This window comes from Symphalangus syndactylus, chromosome 1 (genome assembly GCF_028878055.3).
Source record: "Symphalangus syndactylus isolate Jambi chromosome 1, NHGRI_mSymSyn1-v2.1_pri, whole genome shotgun sequence".
Classification (NCBI taxonomy): Eukaryota; Metazoa; Chordata; class Mammalia; order Primates; family Hylobatidae; genus Symphalangus; species Symphalangus syndactylus.
Window position 1 is genome coordinate 151,426,802 of NC_072423.2, and position 25,003 is coordinate 151,451,804.

The 25,003-nt window shown below is 35.7% G+C and overlaps 1 protein-coding gene across 3 annotated transcripts in view; it reads right to left on the reverse strand.

Moving 5' to 3' along the window:
* TNKS (tankyrase) overlaps nt 1-25,003 on the reverse strand; it is a 208,047-nt gene that overhangs the window by 42,358 nt on the left and 140,686 nt on the right. For all 3 annotated transcript variants that reach the window (XM_055288544.2, XM_055288558.2, XM_055288552.2), the window contains exons 12-17: nt 18,472-18,643; nt 12,263-12,342; nt 7,986-8,131; nt 5,544-5,709; nt 3,900-4,119; nt 3,497-3,606 (exon numbers count right to left, since the gene is read on the reverse strand). In XM_055288544.2, coding sequence (XP_055144519.1) covers nt 3,497-3,606; nt 3,900-4,119; nt 5,544-5,709; nt 7,986-8,131; nt 12,263-12,342; nt 18,472-18,643 — 894 coding nt within the window. The remainder of the gene's footprint in view (nt 1-3,496; nt 3,607-3,899; nt 4,120-5,543; nt 5,710-7,985; nt 8,132-12,262; nt 12,343-18,471; nt 18,644-25,003) is intronic.

A 25,003-nucleotide genomic window follows, 5' to 3' on the forward strand; every position in this document is an offset into this window, starting at 1 on the left:
GCCTCCCAATGTGCTAACATTACAGAAGTGAGCCACCATGCCTAGCCTTACTTTAAGTCTATTAATTGAGATTAAGAGAAATACTACTTAATATGGTTACTGATTGGTTACTAATAATAGATTATAGGTTTTACAAGTGGCATTAAATGAAATTATTTTGCAGAGCAGAGACTGTGAATGGGGAAAATGCCAACTGAGAGTCACTGTATGTCATGCGAGATTGCTGAGGGAAGTGGGTTGCCCATGTTAACAAACAAAAAAAAGGTATTATCACACTCATGTATCTAACCAAAAAAAAAAAAAAAAAAAGATAATTCAAAAAAAGGTCTAGAAATCACCAAAGTGAAAGTTTGTCAAAAAAAAAAAGTAACAGTCATCAACACACGGATGCCTGATTTTTAAATTTATGAGTTTAATACCTGAAAAAATTTTCTGAGTGACTCAATCCACCCTCACAATGAGGTAAAAATACCTGCTATAAACACATTATGTAGCCCATTTGCATTCTTCCATACAAGAATGAGATGAACCAGGTTGATCAAAACCTCTATCAAATGCCCTTTACAAGGCAGGGAGAATTTTTTGATCATTTTCACCTCAGTAAGTTACCTTCATTTACGAAGAGCTAAGCAGTAGGGATTTAACAAACATAAAAAGAGGATAACATAAAAAGAGATAGTGAAAAAAGTGTTCATTATTTTTTCTCACTTGGAGTTAGAAAAGGAGAAGGGGAGTTATGGGTGATGGTGAATAAACTATGAAAATGAAAGAGTGGACTTCCGGTTGGGAGACCGATTGCATTACATCTCTCTTCAGCTGACAGCAAGTCAGCCTCAAGGGAACGTGAAGTTAGACAATGTCGACCAGCACTCTACATTACGCTTGAGCCACAAGACAACCACTGTACATTTTACTGTCTTCATGGTGGTCATCAAGTGACACACATGTACAGTAAGTAACATCTTAACTGATGGGGATCAAAAGGTAAAATACTTAGTTTATAAATTAACTTTTCTTTATCCTCTGTGACAGCTATAAAGACTGTGCAAGGTGAAGACAAATGGAGTAGAACACATCTTAATGCTATCCCATGAGAACAATGAGGATCAAAAGGTAAAATACTTTATAAATTAATTTTTCTTTTCCTTATCCTCCGTGACTGCTATAAAGACTGTGAAAGGTGAAGGCTAATGGAGTAGAACTTCCCTACATCCACAATGTATGAGACCTACTGCAGTCTACACAGTTGACAGTGTAACATAAGCTTTACTAGACCAGTTCATTATAATAATTCTACGGCCACCATCTGTCCTTACTCATAGTAGGTTTACAGAGACGATAAAAGATCTAATTTCAGTTCTACTGATCCCATTGGCTTTACAAACTCTTAACTGAAGCTTAGCAAAAGGATTAGTAGAATACCATATGAAGAGAACAATTATGCTAAGAAGTGCTGAAAATGAGTCTCCAAATGATATACATGTATAAGTTATAACTTAATGATCAAGAATTACATGTAGGCCGGGCGTGGTGGCTCACGCCTGTAATCCCAGCACTTTGGGAGGCTGAGGTGGGCGGATCATGAGGTCAGGAGATAGAGATCATTCCTGGCTTACACAGTGAAACCCCATCTCTACTAAAAATACAAAAAATTAGCGGGCATGGTGGCGGGTGCCTGTAGTCCCAGCTACTCGGGAGGCTGAGGCAGGAGAATGGCATGAACCCAGGAGGCGGAGCTTGCAGTGAGCCAAGAGAGTGCCACTGCAGTCCGGCCTGTTCTCAAAAAAAAAAAAAAAAAGAATTACATGTAAATGTATATGTAGTATGTTAGCAGCAAATATTTAGCATGCTAAGTCTTTGGTAGAAGTATTTGTTGTTCAGAGAAATTGAGAACCTTATGTGAAGGAAGGTTAAAATTTCTATGAATTTTAATAAAAGACTACTCATCTTTAGAAAGGTAACTTTAAATACTGTAGTTTCAAGAGGATTTCAGTACTAATACTCATTAAATATGATACTTTCAATTAATTTATATCATACTTGGAAGCATAATTTTCTTTCAAAAAACGGGATTGTTGCTTTCCTTCAAAGTATCCTCCCTCACTCAGATTTGTCCTCTCTGAAATACAGGTCTTTGTAGAATGGGCCTGAGAGACGACAGTCTCATTACGAAGGGCCAGGGAGAAGGCAGTAGGAGGAAGAATATGGTAGTCAAGGTGGTTGGCTTGGTTGAGTTTTTATTTATAGTTCGTCAGGCTTTTGCAAGTCTAGAAACCACCTTCTATCAGTAGTGACTCCAACTATGAGAACACCTGGTGCGTATGAACTGGCATCTGTGGGTTTTTACAGTCAAGAAGGGATTAAGTGGATGAACTCTCAAGCACATGAGCATTCATCCTATTTCTGCCGTGAGCCATCAGGCTTGAGTGGGCCTTACTTAGTTACTTCCAGTCAGTCAGTTCTGACATACGGCATCAAGGCACTGCAATCCATTTCTCTTCCTCTTACAACCACTGACAGTGTTTGAAAGGGTAACTCTGGACTTTCACCTGGAGGTTTTACCTAGTAATTCCTACTCTATGAAACCATATATATCAACTGCTCAACCATTTAATTTTTTTTTTTTTTTTTAGATGAGGTCTCACTATGTTGACCAGGGTGGCCTTGAACTCCTGGGCTCAAGCGATCTTCCCACCTCAGCCTCCTGAATGGCTGAGATGACAGGCGCGTGCCACTGTGCCTGGCTACTCGAATATTTTTAAGGTGCTGATGATAAATGTAAGCCACCATAATTTCCATGCCTGTATAACAGCTGCACAGCTTTTATAGTTTTTAAAATCTACTTGAGGTAGAATTAAGAAATTGATATTTATATTATTTTATATTATATATATTTATTATATTATATTATTGATAAATATAAACTGAGCACCCATTACATGCCTATTATTGTGCTTGATAATGTGCTGAGGCCAAAAAGCAATAAAAAGCACGACTGTTGGCCAAAAGGTAGTTAAGCTTAGCAGGGAAGATACGCCAAAACTCTGAACAAAAGATTAAATTATGCTAAATCATGCTATTAGTTAGATATCTACTTACTTAATGCATAGTATGCATTTAATAAAGTCGTAAATGTCAGGGAAGTTTTCTAGATTTTATTTTATTTATTTATTTATTTATTTTGAGACAGAGTCTTGCTCTGTTCCCCACGCTGGAATGCAGTGGTGCGATCTCGACTCACTGCAAGCTCCGCCTCCCAGGTTCACGCCATTCTCCTGCCTCAGCCTCCCGAGTAGCTGGGACTACAGGCGCCCGCCACTATGTCCGGCTAATTTTTTGTATTTTTAGTAGAGACGGGGTTTCAACGTGTTAGCCAGGATTGCCTCCATCTCCTGACCTCGTGATCTACCTGCCTCGGCCTCCCAAAGTGCTGGGATTACAGGCGTGAGCCACCATGCCCGGTCAGTTTTCTAGATTTTAATGTTAGTATGCTTACCCCATAAGATGCCGCATTATGAAGAGGAATTAAACCACCCTTGTCCTGGGCATTAACATCAGCTCCATGCTCTAGAAGATACTCAGCTACTTCCAGGTTATTGTAGCCTGCTATTTAGAGTAAAAAAAAATACAGGAAACGTTTCAGCTTAAAAGAAAAAAAATACATACATATGTAATAAGGACCAGCAAATGTTAAGGTTTTAATACTTTTTACTTCAAAAGCTAATACTATTATCACATAATGGAAGGACTTCACAATAAGAAATTATACAAAACTATGTCAGTCAAGAGCATTTTACTAAGTAGTCCCATTTATGTTCAGCATGGCTTTCATCTTTTAGTAAACTGTATTAGGTGTCCGAGAAAGGAAAAGGAGGCTTGGAGGCACTGGGGGCGCTTACCTGCCAGGTGCAGAGGGGTTGAATTTCTGCCCTGGGTGTCTCTGCAGTTGATATTCTCTGGGGTACAGAGCTTCTGCACTCTTGCCAGGCAGCCCTTCTTGGCAGCATCCAACAAGGCAGCATCCCCTCTCAGTAAGTCCTGAATATCTGTGTCTCCTTCCTTTACCAAATCCAAAGGTGTATTTCCATCTCTGTTCTTTTTAGTTGGATCTGCTCCATGCTACAAAGAAGAAAAACCAAATGGGGTTTGTATTTTCTATAGTAAGTAGGTAGGTAGGTAGGTGCTTAATTTACTCTACCTTTGTTCTTCTGGGGAAGATATCTACTCTATATGCATTTTGAAAAACACTTTGCAAAATTCCTACTTAGCAATATAATGGATCAGCTTTCTAACTATTAATACTACACAGTCAAAGCTTCAGGATCAATGGTGATGATATAGTAGGGAGTGTTAAGTGTCTTTGAGACAACTTGTATAATACACTTTTTCTCAGACTCCAAGTTGTCTTTGGAAACCTATTTTACTTTGAAGAATAGCATGGATGTTAATTTTGACCAGATTCAATTACATAAAGATACTCAGTAGGTATGAAAAAGAAGAGAGTAGAGTAAGACACACTGGTAAAAAAGGACTTAATTCTAAAGGCCATCAGTAAGAATAAAGTTTGGTAATATTTTTAATATTTTTATCCTAAGTCTTAACATCTATCATGAAATTAGATATAAATATATTAAAAATTATAGATTTTAAAAGTTTAATTACCAATACCTATTAAATAAAGTAAATAGAAGTCAATAATTTTTATTATGTTTCGGCCACAGACTGTCATGGGCTCACTGCGGAAATTAGTTGTAAGTCAAGTTGGACAACGGATTCACAATGACTTGGAAGTTATTTCTTGCCAACCAGTGATGATAAAAATAAGTATCAGATATTGTGTTTTTCTCAAGATTCATAAGAATGTATTTGATATCATAACAATGAAGGGAGAAGAATTTTATTTAAACGCATCAATTTTTTTTCTGCGGTAAAAAAAAGCAAAAGAAAATATCATAAATACACATCTGGTCGTTTTTAAAAAATATACTTTAACTTAAAGTGAGCATAAATTATAGTTAGTTTCATATAACTACTAGTTTTCACTCTTTTACATGTATCTCAGATCTATATGAACAACTTTAGAGATTATCTTATATTTTAATAAAAATTTGATATTACAGTAAGTTCTTAAAAGATACAATGTTTAATGTTTACTAATGAAGAATGAATTAGTTAACAATAATAAAATAGCCAACAAGGAAAAAAAACCCAACTTGATTGAAAAGCTTGCTTCTCCTGTACAGTTTTTTCTGATATTAATACTGTAAGCACTAGATAAGCAATGCAAACTACTTCAGCTCTTTCTAAAACCTACTTTGATGAATTTTTATGACATGGACTTAAACCATTTCAGATATTCATTTTAGGCACTACGCACAGCTATATATCATATCACATAAACAGTGTTCTGGGAAATAGAAAATGAGAGCACTTTCTACAGCAGTATTGTTATTAATAGAATAACATACCCCAACTTACTTTCAAGTAATAACCAAAATATAAATAAAATTAGTTTATATTTCATAACTGTTTAAACTACATACTTTTAAAAGGAGCTTGCAGATTTCATACTTTCCTTTAGCTGCTGCTTCATGGAGAGGGGTAAATTTCCATAAATCCGCCACATTGACAGAAGCCCCATGCCTTACTAAAAGCTCAGCCACCTCATAGTGTCCATATGAACAGGCATTATGAAGGGGCACCAAGCCACTAAACAAAAGAAAATTATTTTAAAGTCATAAAACAAACCTTTGAGTTAAAATGATTCTTATAATAAAAATCCTACCATTCTCCTATGGTACTGACTATACTGAACACTGCTCAAAAAGAAATACACCCACCTCTATTCTTTAAGATATAGTTATCCATTTCTAAATAAGGAGTAATAATTTCAAAAATGTTCTTTCAATGTAAAGACTTTTTCCTAAGTTTCTTGGCGATGGAAATATACTCACAGCAATCCTTATCTTTATGAGTTTTGCTAATAAAAATTGTATGCTTACTTATGAAAAATATAATGCAATTAACTTATTTAGGCAAGTGCTACCTTGGTAAAAAGTTGTGTAAATCATAGTGGTGATTTAATCATAGTAGTTTAATCATAGTGGTGATTCAGTGGTGATTTCAGTGCACAGCTTTAAATACTGAGGTGCCAAATAATGAAAACTCACAATCCAGGTAATTCAGAGAAGTATTCAGTAAGAAAAATGACGATGTCAACTATAAGTTCTACTCATATAAGAAACGGGCAAACTATTCTGAGAGGAGTCTAAGCTCTGATTAGTAAGCAGCTGACATTCTAAAAGGACAAAAAGATGCTCCCACAAAAGAGTGCATCAAAAGAATAAAATGTTGAACTTAACACATGGCAGAAGCAAAGTATTAAGTGCATTTTTTTTTTTTTTTTTTTTTAGTTTTGGGATGAAATATGCTAAGTGTTAAAATGAGCAATAGAAGCAAATGCTGATTGCTCTCCAATGCACTATAACACTTTGAAAGCACTAGTGATATTGTTAGTGAATATTAATGTCTGATGGATCCCTTTTAAAAGATAAATAAATACATAATGGTTCGATGAGGCCTAAATCGTGCAGTTTAATTCTACTGTGCGCTTCTATGTAATTACACAGAAAGCTACTGGCTTATTTTGAGATGATGTGAAATTAACTCAGAACACGGGAATTCATATCAGTTCAAATACCTTTCTCACATTTCTAAGTAGCTGCCTTAAAATTTGCCTAGACAAATTAAAATAATTCAGCAAACTAATATAAAATATAGAGTATCTGAATTAGTAAAAATAAAACTATGCTTCTAGGAATACTGATGTCTTTGGGATGGATGAATTCTTTTTAGAAGAGACTGTACATTTTTAATAGCAAAAAAGAAGAATAAACAATAACTTACAGACTATATAAAAACATTCATATAGGGCCGGGCGCAGTGGCTCACGCCTTTAATCCCAGCACTTTGGGAGGCCGAGGCGGGTGGATCACGAGGTCAGGAGATCAAGACCATCCTGGCTAACACAGTGAAACCCCGTCTCTACTAAAAATACAAAAAATTAGCTGGGCGTAGTGGCGGGCCCTTGTAGTCCCAGCTACTCGGGAGGCTGAGGCAGGAGAATGGCGTGAACCCGGGAGGCGGAGCTTGCAGTGAGCCGAGATTGTGCCACTGCACTCCAGCCTGGGCGACAGAGCAAGACTCCGTCTCAAAAACAAAACAAAATAAAATTCATAAAATGTAATAAAATACTATATACAAGCATTAAAAGAATGAGACTATGAAGTACTGATATGGGAAGACTATTCAAGATATAACTGGGTGGAAAAAAGTAAACTGCAAAGCAGACCGTATAGGATGGCACCACCATTTGTATTAAAAATCACCACTACCACCACCATCACAGCACATACAGAAGTCTATGCATTTACAGTATCTGGAGGAATATAGTCGACATTTTAATGCTGTATCTCTAAGCAGGAGGTGGGCTGACGGGAAATTTTCACTTTCTATACTGTACATTTCTATGTGTTTTTTTTTTTTTTTTTTTTTTTTTCGAGACAGAATTTTGCTCTTGTTGCCCAGGCTGGAGTGCAATGGTGTGATCTCAGCTCACTGCAACCTCCACCTCCCGGGTTCAAGCGATTTTCCTGCCTCAGCCTCCCGAGTAGCTGGGATTACAGGCATGTGCCACCATGCCTGGCTAATTTTGTATTTTTAATAGAGACAGAGTTTCACCATGTTGGTCAGGCTGGTCTCAAACTGCTCATCTCAGATGATCCGCCCGCCTTGGCCTCCCAAAGAGCTGGGATTACAGGCGTGAGCCACCGCGTGCAGCACATTTCTATGTTTTAATTTACATTTTAAACAAAAAATAAGGACTACTTTTTTAATACAGAAAAAATCTAAGACTTCAAAAATATTTAAAAATTTTTTTAAGCATGAAGAGAATGACTCGCAAACAGCTAACTTCTAACACGTACCCCTTGTCTTTGGCATGGACATCGGCACCGTGGTGTAGCAGGTACTCTACAACAGACACGCGGTTGTAGCCTGCCGCGAAGTGTAAGGGCGTGGAATGCCGGCCCTCTAAGTCTCTACAATTCACATTTTGAGGGCTGCAAAGTTGCTTTCGTGGTGCACACACAGAGACAAACACAAAACGAACATTACTATTTATTCACAGGTTTTGCCCCAAAATAGTTCAACATCTTGGATAAAATAAATTAGAATTTTCTAATGAATATTTATTTCCAAAGATTAGACAATACAAATGTTTAGAAATCAGCACTATGCTTTACAGTGACTACAAATATTTTTTATTATGTACAGAGCAAATTAATATTTTTCAACATTTCCTGACCAAAATCGGAATCAAACAGAAAAACCCAAAATAAAGCAAGCATTTCCAATGCAAATAGTGCCTTGCTGTTTTCTCTTTGTCTTTCCTCCCTGAGATATGCTCTACTGTTTGTCATAGCGTATCTGCTTGTCCTAACACCAACCTCAGTTGACTATGTAACTAGAGAGCTCTTGCTGTCTCTAATGTGAGTCAAGCAAGCAAAAAGGCTCTGGAAAATTATTTTTCTGCCTGGGCCACTCCCTGGCTCTTTTGATTGACTATAGCCAAGCTATGTAGTCAACAGTGCTTTACTTGACTTTTGGGGCAATGTTTGCTTACCTTTACAAGTTAAACTGGTTTTTTAATCATACCCTAGTTTTTGGGCTTTACTTCCATCTCCTACAGAGATGTCCTCCAAATCTCTTCTCTGTCTCCTTATTTCTCTGATTGCTTCAATTTCAGCACAATCTAAATTGTAAGCTCAGTTTGTTTACAAAGCAGCAGGATGCCATGGAAGGAATGAAAGACTGTATCACTGGTGGTAATAAGTGAGTAATGATAATATCTGAATAATAATTTACAGTTTATAAAGAATATCAGCCGGGCACGATGGCTCATGCCTGCAATCCCAGCACTTTGGGAGGCCAAGGCGGGCAGATCACGAGGTCAAGAGATCGAGACAATCCTGGCCAACACAGTGAAACCTCGTCTCTACTAAAAATACAAAAATTAGCTGGGCACAGTGGCGCATGCCTGTAGTCCCAGCTACTCAGGAGGCTGAGGCAGAAGAATCACTGGAACCCGGGAGGCAGAGGTTGCAGTGAGCCGAAATTGCACTACTGCACTTCAGCCTGGTGACAGAGTGAGACCCCATCTCAAAAAAAAAAAAAAAAAAAAAAAGAATGTCATATTCTTTCAGTGAGGAAACTATTATCTGTCTATGAAGCTGATAGGTAACAAACCAGGGATGGAGGTTAATTTATAAATTAACTTTACAGATAAATAAATCAGGGATGAAGGTTAAGTGACTTATCCTTTTCAAACAGTTGGTAAGGGGTAGAATAAAGACTCAAACCCTGCTTTACTGATTTTTAACCTCTTGGTCTTTGTGCTACATCATGTATCATTGCTTACCTTCCTAATTATCCACCTTGAGGGAAGTGATCAGAAGAAAGGCAATGAAAATTAGAAAAAGCAAATAAAGCAAAGCAGACAATAGCATGCTCTAGGCTATAAAGGATGATTGCAGGGTCTCGGGATTTTCAGGCATTCACTAATTTTGCTGCCACTTCTGCCACAGTAATAAGCTATTATTACATAAAAATTAAGAACCTGAAAGATTTCCACTGATAGAGGAAGTAGGAGTGCTACGGGTTGAATGTTTGTGTCCTTCTGGAATTCATGTTGAAACTTAATCTCCAATGCAGTAGTGTTAAGGAGGTGACTGGGTCATGCGGACTCTTTCCTCCTGAATGTGGGCTTAAGGCCTTTCTAAAAGAGGCTTCCCACAGGATTTGGCCGTTTTGCCCTTCTGCCTTCCGCCAAGTGAGAATACAGCATTTGTCCCCTCCAGAAGAGGCAGCAACAAGACACCACCTTGAAGGCAGAGAGACGGGGTCCCCACCAGACACTAAGCCTACCAGTACCTGGATCTTAGACTTCCTAGCCTCCAGAACTGAGAGAAATAAATTTCTATTGCTTAGCAGCACAAATAGACCAGGACAAAAAGCTTTCACACAGGTAGGATAAAAACAAGCGCTTTTAAAGTGGTGTAATTTTCACATGACAGGAAGGAGTCTGGGCAGTAAGGGCAAGTTCACAGTCTCATCAACTCTATACGGAAATGTACCAGCCTCTAAAATCTGAAGAGCCGTTGTAATCTGACCAGGTCAAATATCTTTTCATGACAAATGAGTCTGTGGCTATATTAATATATAAATAGCATAATTGATAATCAAATTAAATAAAAAATGAATAAATACATAAATCAAAAAGAAAAGATGCAAAAATTGATAGCAAACACCCTCTAAGGAGTCTGACATGATTGAAGCTTCTTCCTAATGCTGCTTTCCCCCACTGGTTCTTACCTTCTAAATTAACTCTATTATAATTCTAGCAGAGAATACTGACAAAATAGGAATAGGTAGGGAATGAAACACAACTAATTTTGTGAGGCTACAGAAATAGAAGCCCATCCTGCTTATTAAATATTTGATTTTTAAGATTTAGGAATTCTTTATTTTGTTTCAGTTTTCTTTCGAATGCCAAAACAATTTTACATCCTTCCTACCTACTTTTCATAATTTCAAATGCTTTATTCAGCAAGCACCCTCTTCTTCTAAAACCTCAATTCTACTACTTTCTAAAGTCTCTTGGGGAAGAAATTTACCAGGCCTAATTCTCACTCAATTTGTGCTGCTTTGTTTTCTTTTGCTACTTCCATTCCACAAATTAAAATAAATTTGGCCTTCACTGTGAATGGATTGTTTAAGAAACCTAAAAGCTGTAGTATACATCTGCTTATCATATACAAAACACATGACATTTAAAACTGTATGCTTTAAAAATAAAGTATGTATTAAGTATAATAAGCACATATAGCAATTCTAGCACTGAGATGATCATGCTCTGAAAGGAAGCCTAATCATTTTATATTTAAGAATTTTCTTTTATTAGAATACATTTCAAATGATGAAGTATTTTTAAGAAAAAATATACAGTTTTAGATTTAAGACAACATAAAAATTTCTCCCTAGTGGCTATCACAACTAAAATTTACTATATTTCTTTAAATAACTTAGATGCTATCGTAAGTTGGAAGTGATCCTGGAAGTGCCCACATATTAAAACAAAAATAAAATTTCTAGGCAACAGAGCTTAAAATATATTTACCGTCACTTTCAACCAGTATATGTTATCAAGAATGCTAAAATTAGTTTGCTAAAAATCGCAAAAACAAAGTTTGCTTAAGAAGAGGTGACAAAGTTGACAGTACATCGTAAAAAGTACTATGTCAATAGCAAATTTGCTATTAACTTTTCTATAAAAATAAATAAAGGCAAAGTTGGGTGCAGTGTTGCATGCCTGTAGTCTCAGCTACTTGGATGGTAGGCAGCGTAAGGCAAGAGGATTGCTTGAGCCCCAGGAGTTTGAGGCCTGCCTGGGCAATACAGTGAGACCTTGTCTCTTAAAAAACAACAAAAAACAAACCCCAAAAGACCAATCTCCAAACAAAAAGCCTTTGCTAACTTCATCCCTAAGTGAATGATTATAGATGGGAAATGTGTGTTTTAAAAAGCATACTCAGTATTAGAATATGACTATATTTGAAAAAAAATAAAACTACAACCATTGTTTCTATACCACAGACTGATAAAATTTTGGAAGCAAGTGGAGCTACACAGGGAAAAAAATCTATCTTATGCATGTGAATAATTCCACTGTGGAGGGATCACAGGAATGCCTTCCTAGAATAAATGTGTGAATCTCTGAGAAAAGATCAAGAAATATTGTTTCAAATGTCATCCTGCTAATGTCTGGGCTCGATCTAGTTTATGTATTTTGTGAACGCAGCCAAAAATAATAACACTTTAATTAATTTACGTGAAATTAAAAGAGCTTTCGTGTAACCTGAAGAAAAATTACTAAAGACCATGTATATGTGTGTGTGTATGTATATATCCATCTATCTATCTATCTATATATATATATACACACACACACACATAGATATAAATGGTTTCACAAATACAAGGCACATACTGGGGATTCCTTAATAGTAGTACAAATTTTTCCTGCCCATGACTCTGTTCATCCTTTTTACTGTTTGTATTTGAGTAGATATACTTAGAAGCTTAAAAATGAATTGGTTAGCAAAGTTCAACAGTGCTATTCCAGATATTAAGGGCACTGACTTACCTTCACAGTTTCCAAGTCTCCAGCTTTAGATGCCTCTAAGAGTCGATAGTCAACATCAGAAGTACGTATAGGTGTACTCTCTGCATAAAAGGAAGGAAAGAACTCATATATATATCCAAACTCATGTATTCCAACTGCATTCATTTTGGAAACAAAAATGGTTCTTGAGGGATTGCAAAGTAGTTCAGGAAGAAAAATTATTTAGTTTGGTTTTACTAAGTGTTGTAGCAAAACTCTGCCATAGATTTGTTATATAAACCTAGGGATGCCACAAAACTTTCAGTACTTAATGTTTAATTTTTCTATGTATGTACATATGTATGTATTTATTTTTTGAGATAGTTCCTCTGTCACCAAGGCTGCAGTGCAGTAGCGTGATCACAGTTCACTGTAGCCTCAACCTTCCAGGATCAACCAATCCTCCCCGCCTCAGCCCCTGAGTAGCTGAGACCACAGGTTACACCACCACGCCCAGCTAATTTTTGTATTTTTTGTAGAGATGAGGTTTCACCATGTTGCCCAGGCTGGTCACAAACTCCTGGGCTCAAGTGATCCTCCTGCTTCAGCCTCCCAAAGTGCTGGGATTACAGATGTGAGCCACTGCACCCAGCCTTGATTTTTCTTTTGGTCTCAATGTACTACTTTTGAAATCAGAATCATCTTGGGAAGTATAATCAGCGAACAGAAAAGGGCTACTAAATACAGACATTTGTTTCATTCACATTTATTGAATGGCTTTAGGAAAATGCAACTTTCAGTGTTTGTATAATTGGAAGTATGATAGCAATGCTAAACAGAATATAACTAAATTGGGCTGTTAGGTCTAGAGGCTAACAAATGAGTTATTATTTTGATTAATCCAATGTAAATAAACTGAAAATTCATTTCACATTGACCCAAATAAAATGTTTTTAAAGAAAACAATTTATAATATGTCAACCAAAAGTATGTTTATGTACATGAAGTGTGGCTTTTAGAATGAGCACACACATGTAACACAAAAGGATGGATCTGCAGGAGGCCTACATTTTAGACTGGGCTCTATAATCTACAAATTTGGACAACTTATGTAACAGTTTAGTTTTTGCCCTTATAAAGTGAGTGCTGAAAATCCTTCAGATCTAAGATTGCATTATTTTATGATCAGAGACATCTTTTTTGAGCCCAATGTCCCAAGTGGGAAGATCAAGTGATGCTATGAAGAGGTTGCAGATTTCAGGAGACAGTGGCTTTTACAGAATATGTTATGACAATTCTTCAGTAAAAGATAAACTACTTATTTGATCATAATAGCAGGTAAAATGCTGAGATTAAGGGAGGAAAAAAGAAAGTGTTTCATATAACAAAGTAAATCTTTGAATTATTCTTCTTAAGAGTTATATTACATTTTAGTTTGTAGAACTGTTGAGGAAAGGAACCAGATCTCGCTCATCTTTATATTCCTTTTCACACAGAGAACATTCCAAAAGCATTTGCTGGATTGATTTCCACTATGTATTGGGGTCAATGTGTCTGTCAAATCTTAGCTCTTTTTTTGGCTGCTCTTATTCTGTTCTTTCATTGTCTCATTAGTCTCCATTGTAAGTGTGCACATACACTACTGCATTTATAGGTAAGATGCTGTGTGTATATTATGTCTCTATGACAGTGATTCTGGATTTGACAAAATTCACTGATACATCCTTTCAATATCTGCAGGTAATATTTTTAGTTTTTCATTTCGACAAAATAAAGAGACAATTGTTTATGTATATAGAGTTATAACTGAGCATTTTTCGATGACAGCACTTTAAGGATACATTTAATATGGCAAAATTTTTGAATTCTAACAACTATTTGAAATTGGAACACATATCTTGATGCAGACTGTCTACTAAAGAGTATAATTTTCCAATCAAGCAATAAGTCTTAAGCAAATATAAGAATGCTTCTGGAACTATGAGAAAAGAATTATTAGTCCTGGTTAAAGAGGAGAAAGTAAAGATGTTTAAAATATTGGTTAATTACTATATAGATTGTAGAGACCTGCACCTATTACATATCTTGAATAAGGCCTAGGATAGACTTGTTTTTAGAAATAATGCGAAAAATGTATTAGCTGAAATGACTTATATACAGCCCAGGAACTTTGTATACAGTGATGCACAATTAAAAGAAATATAAAAAATGAAATTAAAAAAGGAACATGAGTGAAAGAGTAGCTGGTATGCAAAGTACTATATTAGTAAAATTCTTTGTAAGTATGCTAGGTTTGTATAACATGAAATTTATTTATTTATTTGTTTAGTTCTTTCTTTTTTTAGAGATGGGGTCTCACTATGTTGCCCTGGCTGGTCTTGAAATCCTGGGCTCAAGCGATCCTCGTCTTAGCCTCCTGAGTAGTTGGGACCACAGGCATGCACCACCATACCTGGCTAATTTTTAAAATTTTTTTTGTAGAACAGGGTTTCACCATGTTGCCCAAGCTGGTCTTGAACTCCTGAGCTTGAGCAATCCTCCCACCTTTGCCTCCCAAAGTGCAGGGATTATAGGCGTGAGCAACCATGCTCAGTCTGTAGAACACGAAATTATAGTCACCTAGAATCAAAGATTAAAGATGGGCTTCATATTTTGTCTCCAATCTTATTCTGGCTCATTAGAGTTTTTAAAAAGTTGAAAACGCTAGGAGGCAGCCTATTTTTAAAAACATCTTTTATAGACTGGTAGTTTGATCAGTGTTAGACTATTGGACTGGCAACAGGTCTTAGTGGCTTATTTCAATGTGCCACTGTAAATGGAGTTTCAGTGTTTAATTTAGCTATCATAAGCCTAATCTTCACCTGTGTAGATGAAAGTAATGCTTATCCCACACTGGGTTATACAATCACAAGAATTCAGGTCAAGATAAAACTTAAAAGAAATGACCAAAAGAACTGTTTGTGGTGCTAGAAATAGTGTTATCTGTGCTATTATGGTAGCCATTAGCCAAGTGTGACTACTGAATACCTGAAATGTGGCTAGTATAACTAATGGAAAGATTTTCCATTTTATTTAATTTTAATTAGTTTAAATGTAGCCAGATGTAGCCAGTGGCTACCATATTGGAAAGAGCAAGTCTAGAGAAAGAAATCAAATCTTTTGAAATAATGTTTTAAAGTGCTAATTCATAAAGAGCTGCTTATCTTGTTTTCTTTACATTGATGTTAGTTTTCACATAAATATTGCCAGCAGTTTATAATGAAAACTTTATTAATGTAAACTTCTGGCAACTACAGACTTGGGAGTTGAAATTGCAGGTTTCTAAAGTAGATCCCAAACCCAGTATTAACAAGTGTATTTAAATGAATCTTTTAAAATGTTACCAGAACAAAACAAATTACTATACATCCTATTTGACTGACATTAATATATTCTTTCAGAAGTCATTATAGATATAACCTGATACTGGATTAATAAATGATAACTAAAAAGTTCAGCTAATGCATGGTCCATAGTCTACGGAGACATACAAATTCCTGGTAAAAATAGTAGTTTAAAAACTTATATCCTATTTCAAATAAGAAACAATTCCCATTCCAAAAAAAAAAAAAAAAAAACTTTTAGAGGGCAAAATTTTCCTATATATATTTTTATTTGTATTAGCTTTCCAGATCAATAAAGAATTAAACTAAAAAGTTCTGCATGTTCTAAATTAAGCATTTAATTACCTATATAATGTCTTAATTCAAAAATCAATTTAAAAGCAGATTTATCAAAATAATCGAAGAAAAATATTTCATTTGTATTCAATATTGAGTTTTATCTTTTGCCAGAACTCATATATTCTAACTGCATTCAGTTAGAAGACATTTTAAAAGTATTATATGGATGTGATATGCTTGATTTATTCAATACTTTCTTCTCCATTTTGTTAATTATCTCTAAAAACTATGCACATAATTTGAGGCAAAGCTATGTGTTTGCCTGATTTATGGTTAAAACGTACAGAAACTAACTTAAAATTTGGTACTAAATGATTCTCAGTAAAATGAGAAAATTTAGAAATTTTAACAAAAATCACAACTGTTAGAAATTATTAGAATTTACTGACAGGGAAGAAATATTTCCTAGGCAAGGAGTAATATCTCCTTTAAGCAAATGTTCTATCACTCTATAGAAACAGCAAGTCAAAGTTTTTTTTATTTTTTTAGTTCAAGCTTGAAATTTATATAGGAAATTTAATTTGTTCAGCTGGATCTTATTTATCATAGGAAATTTCATTTGTTCAGCTGGATCTTACTTATTTTGATAGTGAAGACACGCTAGATAGATTTCCTTCTAAATCTTCCCGTCTAAAGATCACCATTAAGGCTGAAGTAGATTTATCACTATCTATGAATGACCTAGCATGAGGAAAATAAATCCACATCAATAGTTTTCACAATGTTGCACCATTAGTTTTATTATGCTATTTAGCTCTGATCTACCTATAACAACATACACATATCATAATCTCTACAAGCCCTGGAAGGGTCCCTGTTGCATCATATAGCAGTGATTCTCGACTGGGCTGTATTTCTTGGGGTCCCTTTAGAAATCTGTGGGGTCATGTTTTGTCTTCTAATATAGTTGTGTCCAATCTACATAAGAATTATAAATTATTTTATTGTAACTTATTGGTATTTTCCCTTTATATTATAGTTAGAGAATTTTCTTTCTTTTTTTTTTTTTCTTGAGATGGAGTCTCGCTCTGTCGCCCAGGCTGGATGGAGTGCAGTAGCGCGATCCTGGCTCACTGCAACCTCCGCCTCCCAGGTTCCAACGATTCTCCTGCCTCAGGCTCTCGAGTAGCTGGAATTACAGGCATGCACCACCACACCCGGCTAATTTTTTAACATTTAGTAGAGATGTGGGTTTCACCATGTTGGCCAAGCTGGTCTCGAACTCCTGACCTCGTGATCCGCCCACCGCGGCCTCCCAAAGTGCTGGGATTACAGGTGTCAGCCACCACACCCGACCTAGTTAGGGCATTTTATATAGATTTTTGGGAAGGTACCTATACAGTTAGGTCACATTATCTATGAATTTCACTTCTGAAATGTCCTAAGGAGATGTCATAAGACATTCTTTATAAAAAGCGGGCACTGTACCTGATAAGAGTTAAGAACTACGAGACTGCAGGTAGAAAAAAGTAACCAGGACTTCTGACTCCTAGTCTATAGCCTTCTACATGTTACTCTTCTGGTTTGTCATTTCATTCCATAGCAGATATAATCCACAGACAAAATTAAAAGATTAGGAAGGAGATTAATTATACTCAACTTTTGATTCTAGTTCATTCTGTCAGTAGGTAGACTGCGTTACTTCCTCTAGTTTTGGGACTTAGGAAGCTAGTATCTATTTTCTTATCAGTTTATGTTTAAAATATCTAACATTATACCAGGCAGATGATGAAACATTCAGCAAGATTTTATAATTTTATATATATATATATATGTATTATTTATTTATTTATTTTTGAGACAGAGTCTCATTCTGTCTCCAGCCTGGAGTGCAGTGGTGTGATCTCGGCTCACTGCAACCTCCGCCTCCCGTGTTCAAGCGATTCTCCTGCCTCAGCCTCCCAAGTAGCTGGGGCTACAGGCATGCGCCACCATGCCCAGCTAATTTTTGTATTTTCAATAGAGACAGGGTTTCACCATATTGGCCAGGATGGTCTCGATCTCCTAACCTCGTGATCTGCCTGCCTCAGCCTCCCAAAGTGCTGGGATTACAGGTGTGAGCCACCGCGCCTGGCCTATAATTATATTTAAGCCAGAAAAAGACAAGATAATTTTATAATAATGCAATGAAGTTAAGAATTTTAAAAGTATGTCAGAACATTACACAGGTAAGAACAATTAATTAAATGTCATTACCATATGAATGATTTATAATTTTCTCTATTTGATAGATTTTATAGCTACCATATTCCACACTGTTTATATGAGTTTTAAGTCACCTTTGATCAGAAAACTCATGAGTCATATTTTCAATTTAAACCTAAAAAAATTAAAAGCTGTATTTGCTTCCTTCCCATGACACCTACCTTACCCTACCAAAAAAGGGAGATGGGGAAGGCCGCAGGTTAAAATGCAAGAAAAGGCATGAGAAAAACTTCGGGCAAAGTAAACACTGCGAAGTTTGTCTGCGTATTTCAACAGGAATGGAAGAGAAAACATAAAATGCCCTGTCGGTCTATTTTAACTCACCACTCAGAATCTGCTGCACTGCTTCATTGCCCATCTGTGCTGCCGTGAAGCCTTGTAAGGAGATGATGGAGGGGTCAGAGCCGTAACTCAGCAGGAGGCGGCAGGTCTGCAGGTGGCCTGCCAGGGCGGCTCTATGCAAAGCAGTCTGACCAAGGGTGTCCAGTGCATTCATCTGAAAAATCATTGGGTGGGCACATGCAATTGAGCATCTAGTTTAGTTTCCTTTTATACCTTAGAAAATACATTCTCATGAAAAAAATCAACTTCCAAAGCTTTTAAAAAGTCTCATAGATATTCATTATTAACTTTTGCTCACTGATTCTGAAGAACTATCTTCTTTTTAGTTACCCTTCTCTGATCACCTTACTGAAAATTACAACATACCCTCTCTTCCTGGAATGACCATTTTCCTGACCATTTCCCATTTCCGCTACTCCCTTCGACTACTAGACTGGTCTATGGAGGCAGCAACTCTGCTCTGGTATTTACTGCTTGCCACAATGAAGATGCTCACCAAATTCTTCTGAATGAATGGATTTTTACCAAACTCTTCCCCATAATATAAAGACAACAGAATACGTAAGCAAAGACTGTCAAAGTAGTTGATTATATTTCTTTTCTACTTTAGGTAATATAGCTAATTATAATATCTTAATTGAATTACAAGCACATTTAACCAAAGAAAAGATTTGAGGAATCAAACATTCCTTTTTAAAGCTTTGAAGAGTTATACACAGGAAGAATCATTTAGCTATTTGCGAGACTGCTTAAGACAATGTGAAACACTGGGATCATGTTCTTAATCTGGTCAAACCTGACTCATCTTCCAGCAGATCCCAATCAGCAACCTCTACTCCAGTCAGACCAAAGTCCACGTTCATTGTGCTTGCTGCTCTTTTCAGAGAAACCCTTCTTTCTGCCTTTCTGGCTTCTGAGATCCAGTGTAAGTCTCCTCATCTCCAAGAAGTCTTCCTTGATTTCCTGAAGACTTTGATTACTCCTTTTCTGAACATCTATGTCAATTTAGCACCTAACTGTCTTTAAAATATAATACTGGGGTAGTTTTTGTTTATTGAGTTAAACTAAGGTTATTGAGAATATGAGTGCATGTTACAGATAGACTTTCTGGGTCCTCTAGAAAGCTCCTGCTAAAGGTACACAGTAAATTCTCAATTATATGCTGGTTGATTATTGTGTACACCCACCAAATACAAGATTAAGAAAAGAAAGGATATAAGACAACTGGTCTCCCTGTCGCCAGTCTTTTATCATTACCAGTAAGGCTGTTGTACTTACTCAGGAAAGGGTTCATACAAATTCTTGATGGTCTTTCACAAAACTGCCATAAAATACTAACATGTTTAACTCTGTCACATTTGCCAGAAGAAAAATGACTGCTGATACATAGCAACAAAAAAGCACAGCCATTAGCATTTATCAATGGAAAACACAAGCTGCCAAACTAACGTGAGTTTTGATTTCTTTGTTACTTCTTCAGCACAAAAGAAAAATCTAAAATTGTGAACATTCTAATCATTAACATTTTTCTGGAAACATACTAACTTATTCTATTATAGTAATGGGAACTCCCAATCCAGCTTGCTGAAGCATGGGAACATGATTTGGTGTCACTAAAAAATACTTCACATTCAGCACTAAAGTGATTATTTTCATCAGGTTACAGAAACTGTCTCAAATAAAGAGACTGCTACATTTAATGTTACACCTCAATTGTGGTAATTAAATGCTTAAGACTGCCTTGACCTATCCATTCAGGAGTCAGAATACTAGATGTCTGGCAGTTTTGGAGGCAAAACATATTCCCACTTTGTCTTGTATCTAGAGATTGCAACCTTAGTGTATGTATTTTTATTTCCATTTGAGTAGCAAAAATGACTTTCCAGAAGATGAATCCCTGAGTAAAACTAAATAAAATCACAATGACATTTGGCCCGAAATGTTTAGGACATGAAATTATGATTCAAAAAATACCAGAACAGTTCTGGAAACCAGCAAGCAGACCACAAGGAAATGGCTGAGGGAAATCCTTCAACATTCTACTCAGTGTGAACAGCCTAGACTCAAACAGCTAATCCTGAGGCCACTTCTCCTAAACTTAAAGCTATCATTGTCTACATCACTCATTTGGTAATTAATCACAAACTGTTCTGTGACATCTGTACTTACACCTTTAACTGTGAATATGTGTTTGACTCAACCTAAAAGCTGATTTCAAGTAAGGTGAGAGTTGAAAACAGTCTGTATTCTTTAGCTAGAGTGACACTGCATTTTTTTCTCAAACCATAACACATTGAAAGTGAAAGTCAACAATTAAAAAAATTAACAGGCATTAATATATCTATGATAGAAGAACAAATGACAGGTTCTCCAAGTATTATGAGAACAAAGTATAAACTCTCCAATTCACAAGACAAAGATCTTGCTTTTCATTATTTCCATTTTCTGTACCTTTTGGACTAACTAATCATAACTTCTGACTATTTAATAAGCAAACCCCTTTACTTCCCTGATTTTCAGTCCTTACTGAAAATGTATTGTTTGTATTTTGCCTACATATATCCATATATTTAATTCCTGAGCATTCCTAGCTGAAATTCTATTTTCTTCATGAAATTTCTCCAATCTCGTCCCCAGGCTGCCACCACCAATAGAAATAACTGTTTATTCCTCTGAATATAAATCGATCTATACTCTCTTACTATATATACTACTTTCCGGTTCATATAGTAGTCAAGTAGACTGTGTTAGATAATTATTAGATTTTAAGTTCCTTAAGAGAAGGATCTTGATCAAATTCAAACTTTATACATCCTCCTAGCAGTAAATACCATGCCTTGTATAGATACTTGAAAATGGTTGGTAAGTGAATGACTCACGAGAGAAACAAATTAATAAATTCTGGTGATAAAAAATACTACTTTTGACATACTGTTCTGTATATTGAACAAGCATTAGGAACTACTAAAACGTTCTCTATCTAACCAAAATGCATTCCTCTTTTGCTGGAAATTGAGGAAGAAGGGTAAATGCCAGTGTTTATGGAATTGCTTAATATTGAAGATGAATTTGCTTTATCTGTAATCAAAATGTAATTTAAATTGATTCTAATGTTTTTACGGGTGTTTTACAAGTATTCATCATTATCCTTGGTGGTATGCATAGTTGAAGCACTTCCTATGAGGAACGAAAGAGACAAATGAACACAATTTTAATTGTTAAATAGAATACTGACATAGTAATCAATATTTTACTTGAAATGTTTTTGAATCCTTTAATGTGTCGTGAACTCACTACAGAGTATGGAACTAGATTTCTATTTGCTAGCTGAACTTGAGTGTACTATCTGTAAACATTCGTGTGGAAATTTAAAAGAAACACATACCCTGAAAAGATTTATATATATTATAAATATATATATTATATATATAAATCTATTATAAATATATATAATATATATAAATCTATTATATATTATATAAATATATATAATATATAAATCTATTATATATAAATATATATTTTTATATTTATATATATTTATATACATAAAAATATATTTATATATTTATATAATAGATTATATATATAAAACATATATAATATATATAAATTATATATATATTATATATATATTATATATAATAATAATAATACCATAGATTATCTTTGCTTGTTTCAAGCGGTACTAATCTTGCTCACGTGCCTTAAGAAATAACAAACTGAGCAAAACTGATTAGAATTGAGGGTGCCAATCCAATGAATGTTCGTACTCAACAAGTGAGTCTTATTCATAACTCTCCCTTTTTCATCCCCGAGACGGGACAGACCCCATCAGCTGCAGGTGGTATACTTCTAAGCCAAGGACACATAAAGTATGGGTTGTAAAAGACCTCATTTAGGCCACAGAGAAATAATACAGAAAAATCCAGTCTGCAGAAAGAAGAATGAAACAGATGAACAAACACTGGCAGAGAAAAGAAACCATGCAATCTCAGAGAAAGAGAGAGAGAGAGAGAAAGAGAGAGAGAGAGAGACAGTGAGCGACAGAGACACAGAAGGGAGGAAAGAGGGAAGCAGGGAGGGAGAGGCATAGAGAATGGCAGCCAAAGTACCTGACGGTTTCTAAATTCCCTGTTCTGGTCTTTTGTGAATCTCAGCTACAATTCTTACACATTATTTCTGGGAGATAACCATATGGGTTTCTCACAGAAGTTATAAACACATTTGTATTAATATACATTTATATTAGTATAAAATAGATTTCCATTTGTGTTTCATCTAGATTGAGTTGGTTTGTTACTGAGAACTAAAATGTGTCTGGGACACTTGCCCCTTTGGACTTTATTTTGGTATGATCAAACCTCAGATATTATTTGCACTGTAGAAGATACTTTAGAGCTATAGTATCTTTAAAAGTACTTTAACATCTTTGCGCTAACAATCTACTTATCAATCTACCTCTAGAAAAGCATTAATAAAACTCTTATAATGGGCTGACACATTTCCCCAAGTGAGCCAAGACTCGTGATCGCTTCTAAATGTGAGAAATAAGCCTATTAAATGTCAATTATTATGCCACAATATCTTCTTAAACACAATGTAAATAAATCTGTCAAATTAAGACATATCAACATGAACTGTCAAAAAAAATCCTTCATGTTTCACGTATGTAACAGATGCACATAATGACAAAATAGCTATGCTTTATATATGAAAAAATGCATTTATGAATTAAACTGCTTGAATACCATATGCAGTTGGGGCATAAGTTTTCTTAATAATGACAGCAGACAATTCATTAGTGATAGAATGCAGAATGCCAGGGCAGACTAACCATAATAAAGAAAAAATTGCTGCGTGAAGGATAAAATCTTCATATCTTTCTTATTTAGACTTTATAGTACTCCCAAAAAGCAGGGGATAATAAATTATTCATTTTTTTTAAGGTACAAAAGTTTACTCCTAGTAAATGAGGATTTTTCAAATGAATTGGGTGATGCTGAGATGTTCTTATAACTCTCCTTACTAGCAATTTGTTTTCTAATCTTTTGCTGAATATTGCCCCCTTTCCCCTCTAGAGCCACAGCCATCCTCCAGCTTGCTCTGGGTCCTGAGAAAATCACTTGTATGAGCCACATCAACAGACTCTTGGTCTTCACTGTTTTGTTGAATTTGGTCACGGGCAGTGGGAGGAGATGGGGGATACTGGGAGGAGACAGAGGACAGCAGGACAATGAAGAGTATGATTAGATACATCCTTTGATCAAAGGCTACAGGTGGTGCCAGGTGGCCTTTTCCATATAGCTACCATCTTCCAGTGCCAAGAACCTCTCCTTTCCCTTGTCCCTTCAGACCAGAGATGATCATACCTCCCCCTTTGCTGCTAGTACAACCTCATTCCTTGCTGCTTTCCTTGAAACTTGCCCACGTTTCTATACAATTCCTTTATTAAACTTTCATTAAATTACCCACTTTAAGTGTGCCATTTATTGCCAAGACCCTAACTGATACACATCTCTGCTTCTATCTCCTTAGAATTTCTCCTTCAAAAGCTACCAAAGCCCTCATATAAAAACTGTCTAAGTAAAAGTCCCAGTCTGCCTTGATTTCGCTCAGTGGCACTGGTCACCTGCTCCTTCTTCATACTCCCTCTGTACTCTGTAGACACTGTGATAGAACTTCCAGCTTTCTCTTCCCACTACCGCTCTACAAACATGGGCAATCCTCAGAGGATCTTTCCTTAACTCTCTTCTTTCCATGCTTTCTCTACCAGGGACCCTACTCACTCCCAAAATGTAGAATCACTATTTCAGTTCTCAGTAGATCTTTCTAATCTTAAACTCTTTGATACTCTGATGCAGTCTTTCCAACTGCTGGTTTTATTAAATGTCTTTCTGTAATATCAACTTCAAGTAGAAAATCATTATCAAGGCAGAGGAAACCAGTGTTTCTCTGTAGCTTTCTTACTTCCATTAATTGCACCACCATTTTCTAAGTCCTCTCTAACACCCAATTCATTTCCAGGTAATATAATTACTCCTTCATAAGTGGCTTCTATCTTTCTCTTCCTTCTTCATTACTAATGCTGCTAAATTGATTCAGGACTGAGGTCAAGTTTGGTAACTGCATTAACTTTCAAACTGGTATTTCCCACAGTATCTAGTACAGTCTTGATTATTTTGCATGCCAATATTTATTGAGTTAGCGGATCAAACCCAATTATAAAGGAATTAGATATGTGTCTTAAAAAATTTAGATAATTAAAGGGAAATACATAGTACATACATGTTTGAAAAGACAAATATGGAAAAAAATGCTCATATTCACAATTAACCAAAACATTATCTGTGTGTTAAGCACTATACTACATATTTATATACATATGCTCATTTGATTAAAAAAAAAATCCTGTAGGGAAGTTGCTTCTCATATCACTGATTAGTCAATTGAGACTCAGGGAAATTTAGTCCAAGGTCACAAAACCAGAAAGTGGAGGATTCTAAACTCAAAA